Below are 18056 nucleotides of genomic sequence, written 5' to 3'. Positions count from 1 at the left end.
AAGAATGTTAGATAAACACATAATGCGTGTAACCTTATAAATGATGATAGTAAACATTTTCAGATAAGATTTTCAGTTGGCATAATTGTCTTAAAATGCATCAAAGTTGTGTACGTTAATAGTACTCATTTTTATTGTTGAGTAGTGGTCCATAGGATGGATGTCTGTCTGTTCACCTGGTTTTAGATAGTTGGGTTATTTCTTTTTCTTTTTTCTTTCTAGCCTTGGCTGTCCTAGACCAGGCTGGCCTCAAACTTACAGAGATCTGCCTGCCTCTGCCTCCTTCATACTGAGATTATAGGCGTGTGTCACATACCATATGGTCGGCTGTTGGGTTGTTTCTAAATTGGCGTTAAGAATAAAGATGTCATCCTAAACAGCCTAAAATAGCACTTTGAAAGTATTGGAAGTAAACCTTGTATTATAGTTGAGTTGTCTGTGTGTAGTGCCACATATTAGAACACACACACAATATACGTATACATATGTACATATGTGTGTGTGTGTTTGAAGAGTAATTTTAAATTTGAGTTCTATACCAATATATCTAAAATTAAACTTATTTTGCATCTATATACAAATTCTATACCCGTGAATTAAAAATAACCTTGTTAGTAACAATTAAGGCATTAAGTTGAGGAATAGATTCACTAAACTACTTTTTTTGCCCTATCATCCCTATATAATTCTGTATTCCCCCTTCTTTCTTTTCAACCCCTATCTCCAAACCTAAGTAAGTTATACAAGTTAACTGTTAGTCAATCAAATCATGGTCATATCAATTATTAGTCTATTTTTATCACAAGAATATGCATCCTAAGTGTAATAGAAGGATATGATTCTATAGAAAGATAAGGTAAAATAGTTAGAAAAGGTCTTCAGAAACCTCAGAGACATAACAGAATATGGCATTTAAAGATGTTTTTATTATTTTAAAGATTCATTGACAATGAGACAGTTTAATTCCTGGCAGCACCCAGCCTACCTCAAAGAAGATGATGAGCATCAACGAACCTCCTTACGGAGATGGCCTCAAATATTTTCTTCAAGGATGCCAAATACAATTAGCCAAAACACTATGAATGTAACATTTATATAATTCCTGATTGTTTCATGGTTCTTCTTCCTGTACATAGTTTATTTTATGTATGTGTAATAATATAAATATATGTAAAAACAAATGCATAAAAATTAAAGGAAAAAAAAGGAGTAAAGGTGTTTGGGCAGTAGTGGTGCACACCTTTAACTTCATCCCCTTGGGAGACAGAGACAGATGATCTCTGCGTTTGAGGCCCACCTGGTTTACAGGCTTAGTTTTAGAATAGCCAGGGCTACACAGAGAAACCCTGTGCCAAAAACCCAAAAAGTAAAAATAGATAAACAAATAAATACATTTTAAAAAGGAATAAAGCTGTTATTAAGATCTGTGTATAGATTTTTATGTGAATACAAACTTTTTTTGGGTAATGTGTTAAGTATGTTGATTGATTTTTATTTTCTTTCTTTTTTTTTTGTTTTTTTGTTTTTTGTTTTTGTTTTTCGAGACAAGTCTCTGTGTAGCCTTGGCTGTCCTGGACTCCCTTTGTAGACCAGGCTGGCCTTGAACTCATAGTGATCCACCTGCCTCTTCCTCCCAAGTGCTGGGATTAAAGCTACCAAGCCCGGCTTTCTTTCTTTTATTTTTAAAGAACCTGCTATGCTCCTTTTCCAGGGACATTTAACATTCCTATCATCCGCATATTGGTGATCTAGTTTCTTTATTCCCTCTCCAGTATTTGATATCATTGTTTTAGCTATTTTGATTGGTATGTAGTAATGTTTCTTTCATTGGTTTTAATTGGTATTTCTCTAGTGGCTCATAAAACATATTTATGGAGCCACTTAATTTATACAATTTGTGTGACATAGCAAACAAAGGAAGAAAACAAATACTTTGCCTACAAAACATTTAAAAATATTTTTTTTGCTCATGATATAACACCTGTTGCACAGTCTCTGATATTTGTTTTACAAAGTTTAAGAAAATGAAAATCTCATATAAAAATAGTTTTTTTTTCATTACCTGGAAATTCTGTTTACTAATGTATATTGCATAGAAATGGTTACATTAAATGCCTTAATATTTAGAAAAACATTAATAAACCACATTTTGTTTGTTTGGCTTGGTCTTGTTTGGTTTTTTCTAGACAGGGTTTCTCTGTGTAGCCTTGACTGTCCTGGATTTACTTTGTAAACACAGATGGCTTTGAACTCACAGAGCCGACTGCCTCTGCCTCCCAGCAGTCAGGAGACAGATCTCTATAAGTTCAAGGCCAGCCTGGTCTACAAAGAGAGTCTAGGACAGCCAGGACTGTTATACAGAGGAACCCTGTCTGGAAAAACTTTAAAAAAAAAAAAAAACCCAACAAAAACAAAACAAACAACAATACAACAAACAAACAAAAAACTCATATATCCTCTAGGTATTAAAGTTTGTTTTTAAAAGGAAAAAAAAAAACCTTACATGCCAATTTATTTTTTAAAGCTTTCTAAGTTTATATATTTTTTCTTTTTTCGAGACAGAGTTTCTCGGTGTAGCCCTTGCAGTTCTGAAACTTGCTCCTTAGACCAGAGTAATCTTGAACTCAGAGAGATCCACCTGCCTCTCTCTCCTGAGTGCTAGGATTAAAGGCATGAGCCACCACTGCCCGGCTAAGCTTTTTTTTTAAACATACAGTGTCCTGGCAAAATGACTTTTTAGAAACAAGGACAATAATGAAGTCAACATTTAAAAAATACCACTACAAGTAAATATTTACAGCATCACAGAAAACAAAAGTGTAAAAACAGGTGGAGTGTTAAGTCACTAGCGTAGGGATCTGGTCAGTTGACCCTTAAGTAGCTGAAGGACTTGAGCCTAAGTGTGACTTTGTACAGGGACATGGTGTCTGTAAAGGAAAAAAGGAAAAGCTATTGTTTCTGCACAAATACTTCTGGACTCTTTTTATTCAAGTGGTTTTTATATAGTTTATTATTTAGTTTAGTTTAAACATTCTTTTCCTGAAAAACATTTTTGAGGTAATAATTTTGGTCTCATGACATAATATAATCTTTAAAATACATGGAATTCTGTAGTCAACCCCTTTTCCCATTCTAAAATCTTATCTACATATGGGCATCCATATATGTATATATTTTTAGGATTATAAAATATTTAATTTTTACAAGATTAAAATAACTAAATGTTAATATAGAATACATTAATAATGCATAATTTTATATTTATGAAAAATTTTATAGCAGCATTCACATTGTAAATGAAATGTGACCAAGTGACATTGCACAAGGAGTCTGCAGCTCAGCCTAGTTATGGGCTGAGACTATAGCTTACTGGTAGATGCTTTTGTCTAATATGCCCGAGGCCCTAGGTCCAATCCCCAGTACTGTCAGGGCAGGGAAGGCGTGTTACAAAGAACAATAAAGCAGTGTGGCTTATTAAACTAATGAATTGCTGTAGTTTGTTTTAAATAAATTTAGGAATTACAGAACAAATCCCTCCTAGGTCACACCTATAAATAATTTTTAAAATCTGTGTGTTTATTCTATATTTAGCCATCATACCACTTAAAAATATGAAGGGTGGGGCAGTGGTGGCACATACTTTTAATCCCAGCTCTCAGGAGGCAGAAGCAGGTGGATTTCTGAGTTTAAGGCCAGCCTGGTCTAAGGAGCAAGTTCCGGGAGAGCCAGGGCTACACAGAGAACCAAACAAAAAACCCAGAGTAAAGGAAGTGAAACTAACTTGATCTTTGAATGGCAAGAAAGTGTAACACAGAAGCTTGTCCTTCTTGACAGAATGTAGAACTTAGTATAATGTTGGTCAGTCATTAATTACAGCTCTTTGTTATAAATTCAGCTTTCCTTGCAGCTGACGAATAAGCATGGTCTCTTGTCTGTCTTTGGTAAAGATGATTCATTTCTTGGAGTCATTTCTCAAATTTTTTTCTATAAAGGAACTTAAACCTATTTTTACAGCATTTAAACTATTTTGCTCTTACTAGACCTTCAGTCTGATTTTATTTATATATTTTCTACTATATATTTGCTTAAAATATTGGGTTCTGAAGAGATGGCTCAGCAGAGCACTTGTTCTGGTAAAGGACTTGAGTTTGCATACAGTATACACATATACATGCAGGTAAAACACTTGTGCACATAAAGGAAAAGTGCATAAATCTTTTTGGGGGGATTTATGTATTTTATTTATTGTATATGAGTGCTTTATCTGTTGAAGAAGGCATCAGATCACATTATAGATGGTTGTGAGCCACCATGTGGTTGCTGGGAATTGAAATCAGGACCTCTGGAAGAGCAGTGCTCTTAACCCCTGGGCCATCTCTCCAGCCCCGCATAAATCTTTTTAACAGTTGGTGCGTCTTATTACTGTTTCTACTTTGCTTAAAATTGAGAAAGTTGCCCCCACCACCAGCCCTCTTTCATCCCCTTGTCCTGCTTTGCTTTCCTACTTAATACATTCATAACTGATACACCTTTTATTGTCTTTACCCTTGCCTAAGGGAACACTATTCCTAGCTTCTAGAACATTATTGGAACACTGAATACTGACTGTTACATGGATAGATGAAGAAACAAGAATTTACTATGGCTCAGATACCATGCATCTTTTGTTAAGTTAGTTATGTTAATGAAGAAATAAACTTTAGAGAGTTAATTTGTTTAATATCATTCACTTTTTAGAAGGTAGAGCTGAAACTAGAGGTTGAATCATATCGTGGTAGGTCTTAGGTTCTTAATTTCAATGGAGATTGTATGCTTTATTGAATTCTTTCTTTTTAAACAGGAAGAAGAGAATTTATCCAAAGATTAAAACTTGAAGCAACCTTAAATGTGCATGATGGCTGTGTAAGTAATGGTTAATTCTTAACTAGAAATGGATATAATAATGTGTTTAAATGTTTGATGAAATGTCCTAATCGTCCTAGAATGGATTATAATTGACTTTTAAGAATGGAAAAATAGGTAAGGTGATACACAGTTTTAATCTTAGCACCTGGGAAGCCAAGGCAGGTGAATCTCTTGAGTTCAAGGCCAGCCTGCCTCACATAGTGAGTTCTAGGCCAGCTAGGGTTACATAAAGAGACTCTGTTTCAGTCACTCTCTCTCCCCCCCAAAATAGAAAGAAAATAGGAGATGTGTAGAAATTGGTGGATAGGCAGGGAGAGAATAAAGTTTTAAAAAATTAAAACATTAAAATGTGCTGGGTATGTATTTGTAATGTGAGGAGGCTACAGGGTCAGGAATTCAAGTTCATCCTCAGCTATGTAGTGTGTTCAAGGCCAACCTGAGTTAGACACACACACACACACACACACACTCTCTCTCTCTCTCTCTCTCTCTCTCTCAAAACGCAAGTATATTTGGAAACTTTTTCTTTCAGAATTTCATACAGTGTGTTTTGAACATATTCACATAAACATCTTTTCTGCGAAGGCATATTTTTTAATTTAGAAAAGTATGGGCAAGGTTTGGTTTTGTGTGTCTGACAGCCAGGTGAGTTTTCAGGCTTCCATTTCATTCATTCCGCTGAAGATGCTCTTGTGGGGGTTGATAGACTCTCATCTCTAGAGTGCGTGCTTACTTCCTAGAAACTTAGCTGTCAGTAGACTTTCTCGCCACTGTTGAAATGTTTTTCTGCTGACACTGTGTTCTCTTTGTTTTCTCTCCGCCTCATTGAGCTTCTTCATTTGTGTCCTCTTAGCTGACTCCTCTACTTCTTTAAAACATTTTTTGAAAATATTGTGTCAAAAAACCAAAACAATTTTAAAAAATAACTTTTAGACTCTGTGTGTGTGTGTGTGTGTGTGTGTGTGTGTAACAAGATCTTACTGTATAGTGCAGGCTGGACTGAAACTCGCTGCAGGCTGAGCTGTCTTTGGGTTTGCGATCTAACCACCACAACTTGTCAAGTATGAGGATTACAGGCATGCACCCCACCTCTGGCTTCCATCTTATATATTTTATGTCTTATAACCAGAAGTCTTTCCCCCATTTCGGTGAAAGCTTACTTTCATTTATCTCTCTTTGAAGTGTTACTTAACAGAAAAGCTTTCCCTAATTAATTAGAATGCCACCTTTAATTAATATCTTTATGCTACCTTTTCCCCTAGTATTTACTATAGGACATTATAATTGTTTAAACATACGTATTCATAGTTAGCATACTTGGCCCCTCTGCCTTTGCACATTTGGAATGAGAAGACCTCTTTAGAAAGGTAGTAAATGAATAACTATTCAGAAAAATAAGTATCCAGGAACTATTTCACATGTGGGGCACTTAGGAGTTGTTCACTGAAGAGGGCAGGAATGTGTTCTGTGACAGGTTTTATACCCTTGAGGAGCCAAACCCAAATCTGTTACCCGACCCAAAGAAAAATTTCCAAATATTAATTGCAAATGGATTTGGTATTGTCTATATCTTCCTTTCTTTAAGTTTTTCTTTTAGGTTTTGCTGTGTTCTCAAGTATTTTGTGGAAGAAAGTCGACTTTCTCACAACTTTACACCTCCTTTTCCTTTGCCTTCACTCCTGGTTTATGATTTGGGTCGACATAAAATTATAGGTTGGGCCTTAGTGTAGCCAATTCAGTACTATATAGGCAGTCTAGCATTTGGAATAGCTGGTAAAAATGATGTCAGTCTAATCTGTTTTTAAGTTGCTTTTGTTTATTTATATTAATATTTTTATAGAAATTTAAAAGGGTTTATTGATTTAATTGACTGCACTTATTTAGATGATATTGGGTACCTTCAGGGACCATAAGTACTTATTTAAAATGGACACTTTTGTAAAGTTAAATGTATATATTGGTAAAGTCATCAAATCAGCTTATCAGTCACCCACTAAGATCAATTTGTCCTTTGATTTCTCATTACCATAATTAACCCTAGTCAATCTCTTTGTAAATTTATATTTTTAGGCTGATCTGGTGATAGTGGGTTATCCATTTTAACTGTGATGGTATTTATATTTTCTAGAATTTTAACAAATAGAATCCTCTAGTACCCTCTCCCTATGCCAGGGATCAAGGTCAAAGCCCTGTACATGCTGTACAAGTGCTCTACCACTGAGCTATGTACCTTTGGCCCTGCAATATTTTTGATGTTTAACTTCTTTACTTAAATCACTAAGTTTAGAATTACTTAGAATGATAATTTTACAATTCGTTTATGTTGTGAGCCGTTCTTTGTTATTGCTAAGTGCTCATTGTATGGGTATGCTGAGATTTACTATTTACCTGCTGATGGACATTGCTTCTTATTGGAGACAAAGAGGGCATACAGTTTTTATTCTTTTTGATAGATTAATGTGGGATAAATGGGTTCTGTAGTATAGGTTCATATTTGTTACTTCATTTTTCTTTTTTTAAAGACAGGTTCTATTTTGTTTTGTTTTTGTTTGCTTGTTTGTTTTTTGTTTTTGTTTTTTTGGTTTTTTGAGACAGGGTTTCTCTGTGTAGCCTTGACTGTCCTAGACTCCCTTTGTAGACCAGGCTGACCTTGAACTCACAGCAATCCACCTGCCTCTGCCTCCCAAGTGCTGGGATTAAAGGTGTGCACCGCCACCACCCAGCTTTTTTTGTTTTTCAAAACAGGCTTTCTCTGTATAGCCTTGGCTCTTCTGGAACTCACTCTGTAAAGCAAGCTGGCCTCAAACTCAGAGATCTGCCTGCCTCTGCCTTCTGAGAGCTAGGTTTATAAAGGCATGTGCCCCCACTGCCGGGGCCCTAGACAGAGTCTTGATAGGTAGCCCTGGCTGGCCTCTAGATCGTGCTATGTGACTTATGTGAAATATTTGTCCCTGGGGTCAGAGGCACTGGATCTCCCTGGAGCTGGAGTCACAGTGGTTGAGAGCAGATCAGCATGGGTGCTGGGAACTCTAGTCTTCTAGAGGAGCAGCAGGTGTTCTTAATGTTCAGCCTTCTTTTTGTCCATATTATTTTCTTCATGTGGATCCTAGTTATCTGACATCTTATTTTCCCTTTCTTAAAGAACTTAACATTTCTTGCAAGGCAGTTCTCCCAAAAACAAATATTCTCAATTTTGGGTTGTCAGAGACTGCCTTTATTTCGTCTTTAATTTTGAAAGGGTAATTTTTATGGAGTACAGAATTGTTTTATTTTCCCTCAACATTTTATTTCATCCTATACTTCTTGCTTGCATACTTTTTGAGAAGTGAGATGCTATTATTTTCTTACCCTCTATGGATAAGGTACCTCCTCTGGCTTCTTTCAGAATTGTTTTCTTTTATCTTTGATTTTTTTTTTAGCTGGAAAGATACTCAGTTATTTGTCATGTAAGAAACAATTCTCACCTCAAAACTCTGAAAGAGAATTTATTCTGGAGCCAAATATGAATGATGGTGGCCCAGAAATACAGATTTAAGTGACACTAAATTCCATGTTCAATGCAGTGTTTGCTAGAATTTTTATAGTAACAGAACAAAGATACTTGTAAGTTAAAAGACACTTTAATAATATGCAGTGGAACTATCAGTAGATAGGTCATAGCAAAGTGGGGAAAGCTCTGTCTCAGATGCTGTTTAAAGGCTTTAGGTGTGATCTGATAATTCTTAGCTTTTGGGTGATAGAAGCTAATGAGTGGTCTGCTAAGTTAATACATTCTGAAAGATTTCACCTGATAGTCACAAGGATGTTAGTTAGGTCAGACACATGCAAAGGGAGCTAAAGCTAGCCCAAGATAAACTTTACTCAGGTTTGGGACCTGTAGCACTCCAGCCTCTGTGCATTGCTACGCTCTGACCAGTGAATCAGCCGCAGGTGACTACTTTCCAGGACTTTCTTCATTTATTTAAAGCGCTTTGGTTATTTGCTGTCCCCAGTTTCGGCTGAGCATCCTGAATCTGTAGTTTGTTGATATTATTTTGAAGGCAATTCCGCCATTATTGTTTCAAATATTTCTGCCCTTTCTCTCTTTAGTCTTTTGGTGTTTCCATTAAACATAGATTATATACCTTTTGTGTTTGTTATCACTGTCCTTGGATGTTCCACTGGCTTCCCTTTCCCTCCACCCCAGAATTTGTTCTCTTTGTAGTGTTTAAGTTTTCTATATATCCTAAAAGTCAGAGATTCTTTCTTCAACTATGTCTAGTATGTTAATAAGCCTACCAAAGCCATTTTTCAATCCTCGTAAACTGTTTTTGATCTCTAGCATTATTTTACTGTTCTTTTTTTAGAATTCCCTCTCTGCTTTAGATCACCTATTATATATTGTCTACTTCATCAACACACTTAGCATATTGTAATTTACATTTTTCTGCCTACACACAGTTTCCTGCAGAGGTTTCCATTCCTCTCAAGTCAGGACTGTCTGGTCTCTTTGGTCATAGTCTTAAGTAATTTGTCTGAAGGATCCAAGGTCAAGTGTTGATTTTGTAGTAGTCTCTTGAGCCTTTTAAGACATAACTGATTTCCAGGCCTCTTGTATGTGAGTCAAGAGCTGAAGTCTGCGTTCAGTCTGTAAACTTTCCCTCATAGACAGTAGCTTTATTAGTGTTGTAAATTCTATAAAGCAGGTAAGTTGGAGATGGCTTCTTTTTATGTCCAATTTGTTTATGCTTCCTTTTTGTTTTCTTTTTAGGTTAATACAATCTGTTGGAATGACACTGGAGAATATATTTTATCTGGCTCTGACGACACCAAACTTGTAATTAGTAATCCCTACAGCAGAAAGGTGAAGTAATTAAATATGTATAACTTAATGATAAAGAAGTTAGGAATGAGGACATTCTAATCATAGAATGGGCATTTGTATTAGACTATCATCTTTACTAAACTTAATTGTATAATTTAGACATCGTTACATGTAGTTACTATAGTTCCTTTGGAATATGTAAGGTCTTGGTGTGGTTGTTAATTTTTTTTGTTTTGTTTTGTTTTTGTTTGTTTGTTTTTTGTTTTGGGGTTTTTGTTGATTGTCTAAGACAGGGTTTCTCTATAGCTCTGGCTGTCCTGGAAGTCACTATGTAACCCAGGCTGTCTTCAAACTCACAGAGATAATCCTGCCTCTGCTTCCTGAGTGCTGGGATTAAATGTGTGCACCACTACGCCCTGCTGGAATATTCAAGTTTTCAGTGCTTCAGACTCTAGAAAATTAATATGCCCTTCACTTTATCCAAGTGGATAATAGGCAAATGATATCTCAGTAACATTATTTGAATTTTAAAAAAGACATTGTATTTTTTTTATATATATAAAGGTGTTTGAATCTTGTTTACTGTTGTTATTTATTCATAGCATATTGGAAATAACTTTTTGCTGACACAGACCTGCAATCCTGGCACTCAGGAGGCAGAAGGATCTTAAGTTCAAGACTAGTCTGTGCTACATTATCAAGACTGTGCCCTAAACCACCAATAACGCTGCTCCCATGGGCTCACATAATAATATTTTAGTTTTTAATGTTTGTGAAGCAAAGCACTCTCCAGATTACAATTTTTCATATTTAAGAGCACTTCAAAGGGTAAATATTCACAGCAGAATTTATAGCATACATCATTTAAATTGTATTATAGTTTTCCAAAAGAGTTGGGGTTTGAATCTATCAGTAAAGTCTTGTATATCATAATATCCTATATGTAACAACTTATGGACATCTCAAGTATTTTAATTTTAAATATTTAGAAGAAAAATTAAGAAATATTAAAGGATTTTTTAAAGGATTTTTTATAATTAAATTTTTTGTAGACGATAATAAAAAAGTATTTTGATGAGCTTGTCAATATATTTAATATATTTGCCTTTACCACTAATTTTGAGATAAAACTTAAATTTTTTAGATTCATTATTTTATTTTATGTATCTGAGAATTTGGTTTGCATGTATGTAGACCTTACTTGGTGTCCATAGAGATCATAAGGTGTTGGATTTTCTAAAACTGGAGTTAAGAATGGTTGTGAACCACCAGGTGCATGCTGGGCATTGAGCTATCTCTCTAGCCCCCAGGATAAAAAATTTAAAAGTAATAAGTTTTTTTTTCTTGTTTCTCTTTGTTTTGTTGGTAGACAGAGTCTCACTGTGTATCACTAGCTGGCCTGGAACTTGCTGTGTGGACCAGACTGGCTTAGAACACACAGAGATCTATTTGTCTCTGCTTCCCCTGTGTTGTGATAAAAGTGTACACCTCCACTCCCAGCTAAAAGTAAATTTATCATATGGTCATTATGAAGGCAAATACTACAAATTTCTTTCTTTTGAATTCTAAAATACTGTGAACTTTTAAATTGTTTTTTGTTTTCTTCATTTTTCCATTTTTGTGTGGGTGTGAAAGGTATTGGTGTGCATGCTTGTGTATGTATATTTTTATATGCATATGGGTTCACAGGTTTGTGAGTATACATGCATACATGTAGAGGCCCAAGGTTGGTGTGTGTCAGGAATCATCCTCAATTGTTCTTTACTTTTTGCGTTGGAGCAGGATCTCTCAGTCAAACCATAGCATAGATTATGGCTAGCTTGCTAGCCTGCTTGCTTTGGGGTTCATTGGCTCTGCCTTCCAAGGCCGGAATTATAGGTGGGTCATTCACACACTTAGCATTCATATGATTTTGGTAAATCCCAGTTTTGGTCCTCAGACTTGTGTAGCTTTAAATCTGACCCATTGCTGTGGTTTTATGTTGCTCTTTTTTTTTTTTTTTTTTTTTTCTTTTCTCAAAATCATTTTATGTGTGTCGATATTTGAATATATATCTTTTGTCACCAGGTATGCACACGCACACACACGCACACGCTCATATACACAATGTGTATGCCTGGTGCCTGTGGTGGCCAAAAGAGGACATTGGATCTCCTCGAACTTTGAGTTAGAGTTCCGAGCTGTAATGTAGGTGCTGGGAATTGAACTCTGATCCTCTGGAAAAGCAACAAGTGTTCTTAATATCTGAGCCATCTGGTCAGCCCCTACTCCTTTTAAAATTTATTTCTGTGTATTAGTGTTCTGTTTCCATATATGCGTATGTACTGTGAGCATGCTGAGTGCCTGAGGAAGCCAGAAGATAGCATAAGGTCCCCTGGAACTACAGTTACTGATGGTTGTTAGCCATGTGGATGCTGGGGAACCAAACCTAGGTCCTCTGCAGGAGCAGCAAGCTCTCTTAATCTGCCGAGCCATCTCTCCAGCACCCCTACCTCCACCCCTGCCTTTTGCTTTTGAAGTGCCTTACTCAACCTTTAAGATACTGTGTAGCCCAGGCTATCCTCAAATTCATAGTAACTCTCCTGCCCAGTGTACTAGCTGATTGAATTAAAGGTGTGGTCTACCATATTTTGCTCCAGCCGTAGCCTTCTACATTTATCATTAAGAAAGTGACTGAGATAATTAACTTTAAGAGAGGATGGGTTTCTTGTGGCTGTGACTTTGGAGGTTTTAGCTCATGGTTGATTGGCTCTGTTGCTTTGGGTTTATGATTGGGCAGCATATCACAGCTGGAGTTTATGATAGCCACACCACTGACCTCATGGGCAGGCAGCAAAGAGGAAGAGGATCAACACTAGGATTCCCACAATGCTTTTCAACTGTATGCTTTTAGTGATCTCTCAGTTTCCACTTTCTCCTAAGTGTTTATACTCTGAGGCCAACCCTTTAAGTAAATGGGTTTCTACCACCCACCTCCAGTGGCTGGCATATTCAAGATGTAGATTATAGTGAAATTTTCCTGCAGCTAACATTTTTGTCCCTAAATCCCTTAAAATAATTTGTGAATTTACAGAGTTTTATTGAGTATATTATAATCTGTCACTGATGTTGAAGCAGTTGTTTTGTGTGTTGAGATAGGGTCTTGCTGTGTAGCCCAGGCTGGCCTGGAATTGGCTCTGTAGCCTAGTCTGAGTTTGTGCTCCCAATCCTGCCTCTGTGACCCAGGAGCTGAGATAACAGGTGTTTACATCGATGTTTGCTGTGGGTGCTATTCTCTGTGATGCTTGCTGCATATTTGCTCTATGGGACACAAGCAAACCAACATATGTCTGCATTTTCACAGTTTCCTCTTTTTTCCTTTTTTTTTTTTTAAGACATCACAGAAATTTCTACTTACCCTATACTCTGTTGCAGAGATAGCAATATCAGTTCATTAAATTAGTCTTGTTTTGCTACTATAAGTAATAACTCAGTAATATTAAAGATTTTTTCTTTTATTGCTAGAGGTGTATCTTTAGGATAAAGTCTTAGAAATAGACCTGGCCCAGGCATAGGGTTGATACATAAATAGTTTTGTGAGTTCTTAAAAAAAAAAAAAAGAAAGATTTATTTATTATTATATATACAGTGCTCTGCCTGCAAGTATACCTTCAGGCCAGAAGAGGGCATCAGATCACAATATAGATGGTTGTAAGCCACCCTTGTGGTTGCTGGGGACTGAACTCAGGACCTCTGGAAGAGCAGTCAGTGCTCTTAATCTCTGAGCCATCTCTCCAGCCCCTGTTGTGTAAGTTCTTGATAAACTCTTTCTTTGCTGTAATTTAACACACCCATAATCTTGCTTAAGAGACTGTTATCATAATTCTGAATTATTTCCAATCTGTTGAACAACAATTGTTATCTCAGTACAATTTCCATTTCCTTTATGAATAAAATTAAGTATTTTTAAGTAATCTTAAGGGTTATCTCTTTATATTTGGACCATCTTTCAGAGTTTGCCTTTTTTTTAAAAAATTAGGTCTTAGTTATTTTTTTCTCTTAACTTTTAAATACTAAAGACAATCAGTTTCTGATCTGTAATGTGTATTGCAAATATTAAATACTAATATTAACCTTAATTCTATCACAGTAAGAATTGGATGTTGGAGCTTCTGCTGTATGCGCATCTTACCATTTTATTAATTTGATTTTGAGTTATATAAATTTAGTTTATTTTGTTTCTTTGTCTTGAGAGAAAAATGACTTAGTTGTCTTAATACTCTGTTTCAAAAGTCAATCCAAATAGTTTTTTTCTTAATTACTAAAAATTTATCAGTGTGAGAGAAACAGGTTAAGGAGAAGTGTGCAGATTGCTTTCCATGGAATTACTTCAATTGCTAATAATTTTCTTAGAACAAAAGAAAATACATGAGATTCTGATGTTTTTATAATTAAATTAGTTTGGAATCAACCAATAATCTTTTGTTAAGGATGTTAATGAGAATGTATTACTGGTTACAATTATATTAAACATGAGTGTTTATCACTAGAAAAATAATGCTATTTCATTTTTTTGTGTGTGTATGTGTGTGTGTGTATTTTAGATTTTGACAACCATCCGTTCAGGCCATCGAGCAAATATATTTAGTGCAAAGTTTTTGCCGTGCACAGATGATAAGCAGATTGTGTCTTGCTCTGGAGATGGAGTCATATTTTATACTAACATTGAGCAGGATGCAGAAACCAACAGACAGTGCCAATTTACGTGCCATTACGGAACTACTTATGAGGTACCGGGTTGTGATTGTGTGTGTAAGTGCATGCTTCTGTGTGTGTGTAGCTGTTTCTATGCATTTGTTTACATATGCGTCTACATTTCTACGTATAGAAACTATTGGCAGATTGAATTTCACCAAAGCATTTCTGAAAGTTTATTATGGCAGATTATGTGGCTAAAGTTTTGAAAGTAATATTCTAGTATTAGTATTGTAAGATGAATTCGCAGTTGCTTAAACAACCATGACTAGCCCTTCCCCCTTTTGTATTTAACATACAAAGAAAATGGGTTTTATTGTGGCAGGTGCCAGCCTTTCAAATATGCTCCTTTTACTTTGTTACATAGTTCTGTAGTAGGTTTTGTCTTCTGTAGTGCACTGCCTTACAGAGGTTCATTTCTTTTCTCTTTTTAAACATTTTTTTATTTAATTTTAATTTATGTGTGTTGGTGTCAGATCTTGGAGTTACAGACAGTTGTGAGCTGCCATGTGGGTGCTAGGAGTTGAACCCGGGTCCTTTCAAAGAACAAGCAGTGCTCTTAACCACTGAGCCATCTCTCCAGCCTCCCAGAGATTCATTTCTGTTGTCTTTACTATATAAGTTTATTTTGTGTTGCAGTAACACAGTAAAAACAAACCAAAAAAACCAAAATAAAAACAACAAACTTTGTGAGACACTTTGTAGCCCTTATTGGCAATGAAACTCGCTCTATAGGCCAGTCTGGCCCTGAACTCACAGAAATCCACCTCTTTCTGCCTCCCAAGTGCTGGGATTAAAGGTGTGCACTCCCACCCCTGGCCTTCCCCACCCCCTGTCCCATCCCTGACCTGTCCATTCCCTTACCCCGCTATATAAGTAGCTTTTTGAGTCAGAGAGTTTTATGTAGCTCTCCTGGTTTCAAGCTTGCTACGTAGCTGCAGCCAACCTTGAATTCCTGAACCTCCTGCCTCTGGGATTTTACGTGTAGGTCACCACACCTGGCATGACTCTGTCTCTCACACCCCACCTCACTGTGCAGCCCCAGCTGGACTAGAGCTTGCTATGTAGACCAGGCTGCTGGACTCAAGGTTTGCCTACTTTACTTCCCCAGTGTTGAGATTAATGGTGTGTGCTATCATACCTGATTGCTTGAACCTTTTATATAACGAAGTCATCAGAGAATCGGAAATGAGTCAGCAACAACTTAAAAATGCCTTTTACTGATAAAATGACTTCATAAGTAAATAATTAAACACTGCTGACTTGCTGAGGGCATACAGTAATCACATTTCTCACAAATGTGAAAGGAGCCAAAAATCATATCATCCTAGAGATATGTGTTCCATTCATTTGTGTTAAGTGTGTTTTTATAACTGTCTTTTTGTGGTGTATAGTCTTCTTTTGTATTGTTTGAAAACTTGTTTAATAAAAGCAAAGAAATGTCAGTACTCAAGTTTTAGATAAGCAGACACAGTGTGTCTATACAGGTGTCCTTAAGCCATACACATTTATTATCTGATAACTCTGAAAGTCAGGGCTCTAGCATGAGTCTTGTTGGGCTCAAATCAAATATTAGTGGCCCTGTGGGCCTTCTATCTTTACCCTTTCCACCTCTGTAACTGTTGCACATGTTTTGGATCTGGGTTCCTTCCTCTGTCAACAGTCTTCATCTTTTTCTGTTTTTCCATTGTCTGGTAGTTTTTTCTGACAGATACAATTTTGCCTTCTTTGATTCCTAATGATTCTCATAATTATTTTGGGTCCATATGGTTAATTCAGCACAACCTTCCCACTTCATTTTCTTTAAACATACTTAACAAGTTAAGGTGTTCAAAATTCATGATCTTGGAAAAGCTTACATGAAGTTATAGTAATAAAGTTCAGTAACTAGTTATTTTTTAAGGCTGTTGTATCTCTCTGTATTCTGTTTGAAATCATGCTTTGGGTAAGCCAAAGAGCAATGACTTACATGGATAGTTTTGTTGGGCTTATCTTTGTGGATGTATGACACAGTAGCAGTGTGTTTCAAAGCCATCTGTTTAATTGTGCAATAGTGTTTCTTGTACTTTTGCTTCATCTTCAGATTATGACTGTACCAAATGACCCTTACACCTTCCTGTCCTGTGGTGAAGATGGAACCGTTAGGTGGTTTGACACACGCATAAAAACTAGTTGCACAAAAGAAGACTGCAAAGATGTAAGAAGTCCAGTTTTATATAAAGGATATGGATAAAATAGTTATGATTCAGTAAGATAGCTTGTGATAATTTTGTTATGCTAAAATTTTCAGTTACAAATTTTTAAAATTTAAATGTTAATGAGGTTGAAAAGCTTCTGTTTCAGTTGTACATTTAAATATATTTATGGGGGTAGAGAGATGACTTAAAGTACTTGTTGTGAAAGGTGTAAGGACCTGTGTTTAAACCCTAGTGCCCAATTGAAAGCTGGGCATGGTGGTGCCTCTGTGCCACTAGGTAGATGACTGGGGCTGATTAGTCAGCTGCCCTAATGGAAGTGATGAGCTGCAAGCTTAGGGAGAGACTCTGTCTCAAATAACCTCTGGCCTCTGCACCCGCATTCACTAATGTGTGCTCACACATCCCCCCATACAAACACGTGTATACACATAAGTGTGACAATTCTAGTATTATAAAGACCTGGAGAGTTTATTACTGAATCTTATTTACTCAGTATATAGTTTGGCTTACCAAAACAGCAGTGATATAAGTGGGTGAAAATTTAGTATCTTTCCTGCCATTTTTATTTTCTTCATTTTTGGATTGTTTTCAAGACAGTGTTTCTCTGTGTGTAGCCCTGGTTGTCCTAATACTTTGTAGACAATGCTGGCCTCCACTCAGAGATTGCCTGCCTATGCTTTGAAAAGCACGAGCCTCCACTGCTTGGCTCCCTTCATCTTTTAGAAAAATAATTTTTCTTGTTTTTAAAGAAATAACATTCTGTCAGTGTGTTACCAATTAAATTTAGCTCAGTCCACAAAATCTGTTTACTTATTAGCATTTTATAAGTTAATAATATTTAAAACTTAAAAAAAGGCCTGAAAAAGTTTTTTGGCCCTAGACAGCTTCTCTCAAGAGTTCTATCTGCTGTACACCTTGTAGAGAACAGTAGATCTTTACAAAGTCATTGAAGTAGTCAGTGAATAAAGAAATATTAGTCACTTTATTTTTACTGAAAATTATCAGAAACAAAACAAAGCCAAGAATCATTAGTAATCAAATTGAATACCTGCTAACCAAACCAGTGAACCTATAGTAATGAAAAACTTTATGTATTTGAAACAGATGAAGCAGAAAACAAAAAAGTAGAAACACATTTTAAACACAAAATTTTGATCTGTTTTTATGTTATATAACATATAAACACATACACACATTGAAGAGAAAGCTAAAATAAGTTTAAAACATTGAGCATTTAGGGACAGGGCTTTAGGTCAGTGGTTGCTATCATGCCAAAGGCCCTGTCTTTGAGTCTCAGTATTGAGGGGAAATTGTGCATATATAATATCTTCATATATACATTTGATAAACATTTCCCCAAAGAATTAAAAGCTATTTTTAACACTGTGGCATGTACTCCTCAAGAATAAAAACCA

At 36.0% G+C, this 18056-nt stretch overlaps 1 protein-coding gene across 4 annotated transcripts in view; it reads left to right on the top strand.

The window, feature by feature from the left end:
* Window positions 1-18056, top strand: part of Dcaf6 (DDB1 and CUL4 associated factor 6) — a 102946-nt gene that overhangs the window by 7133 nt on the left and 77757 nt on the right. For all 4 annotated transcript variants that reach the window (XM_051147762.1, XM_051147763.1, XM_051147764.1 and 1 more), the window contains exons 2-5: window positions 4841-4902; window positions 9656-9748; window positions 14293-14478; window positions 16527-16640. In XM_051147762.1, the coding sequence (XP_051003719.1) occupies window positions 4841-4902; window positions 9656-9748; window positions 14293-14478; window positions 16527-16640 (455 nt within the window). The remainder of the gene's footprint in view (window positions 1-4840; window positions 4903-9655; window positions 9749-14292; window positions 14479-16526; window positions 16641-18056) is intronic.

Source organism: Acomys russatus, chromosome 6 (genome assembly GCF_903995435.1).
Source record: "Acomys russatus chromosome 6, mAcoRus1.1, whole genome shotgun sequence".
NCBI lineage: Eukaryota > Metazoa > Chordata > Mammalia > Rodentia > Muridae > Acomys > Acomys russatus.
The sequence above is the reverse complement of the archived record's forward strand: the minus strand, read 5'-3'. Positions and strand labels throughout refer to the sequence as shown.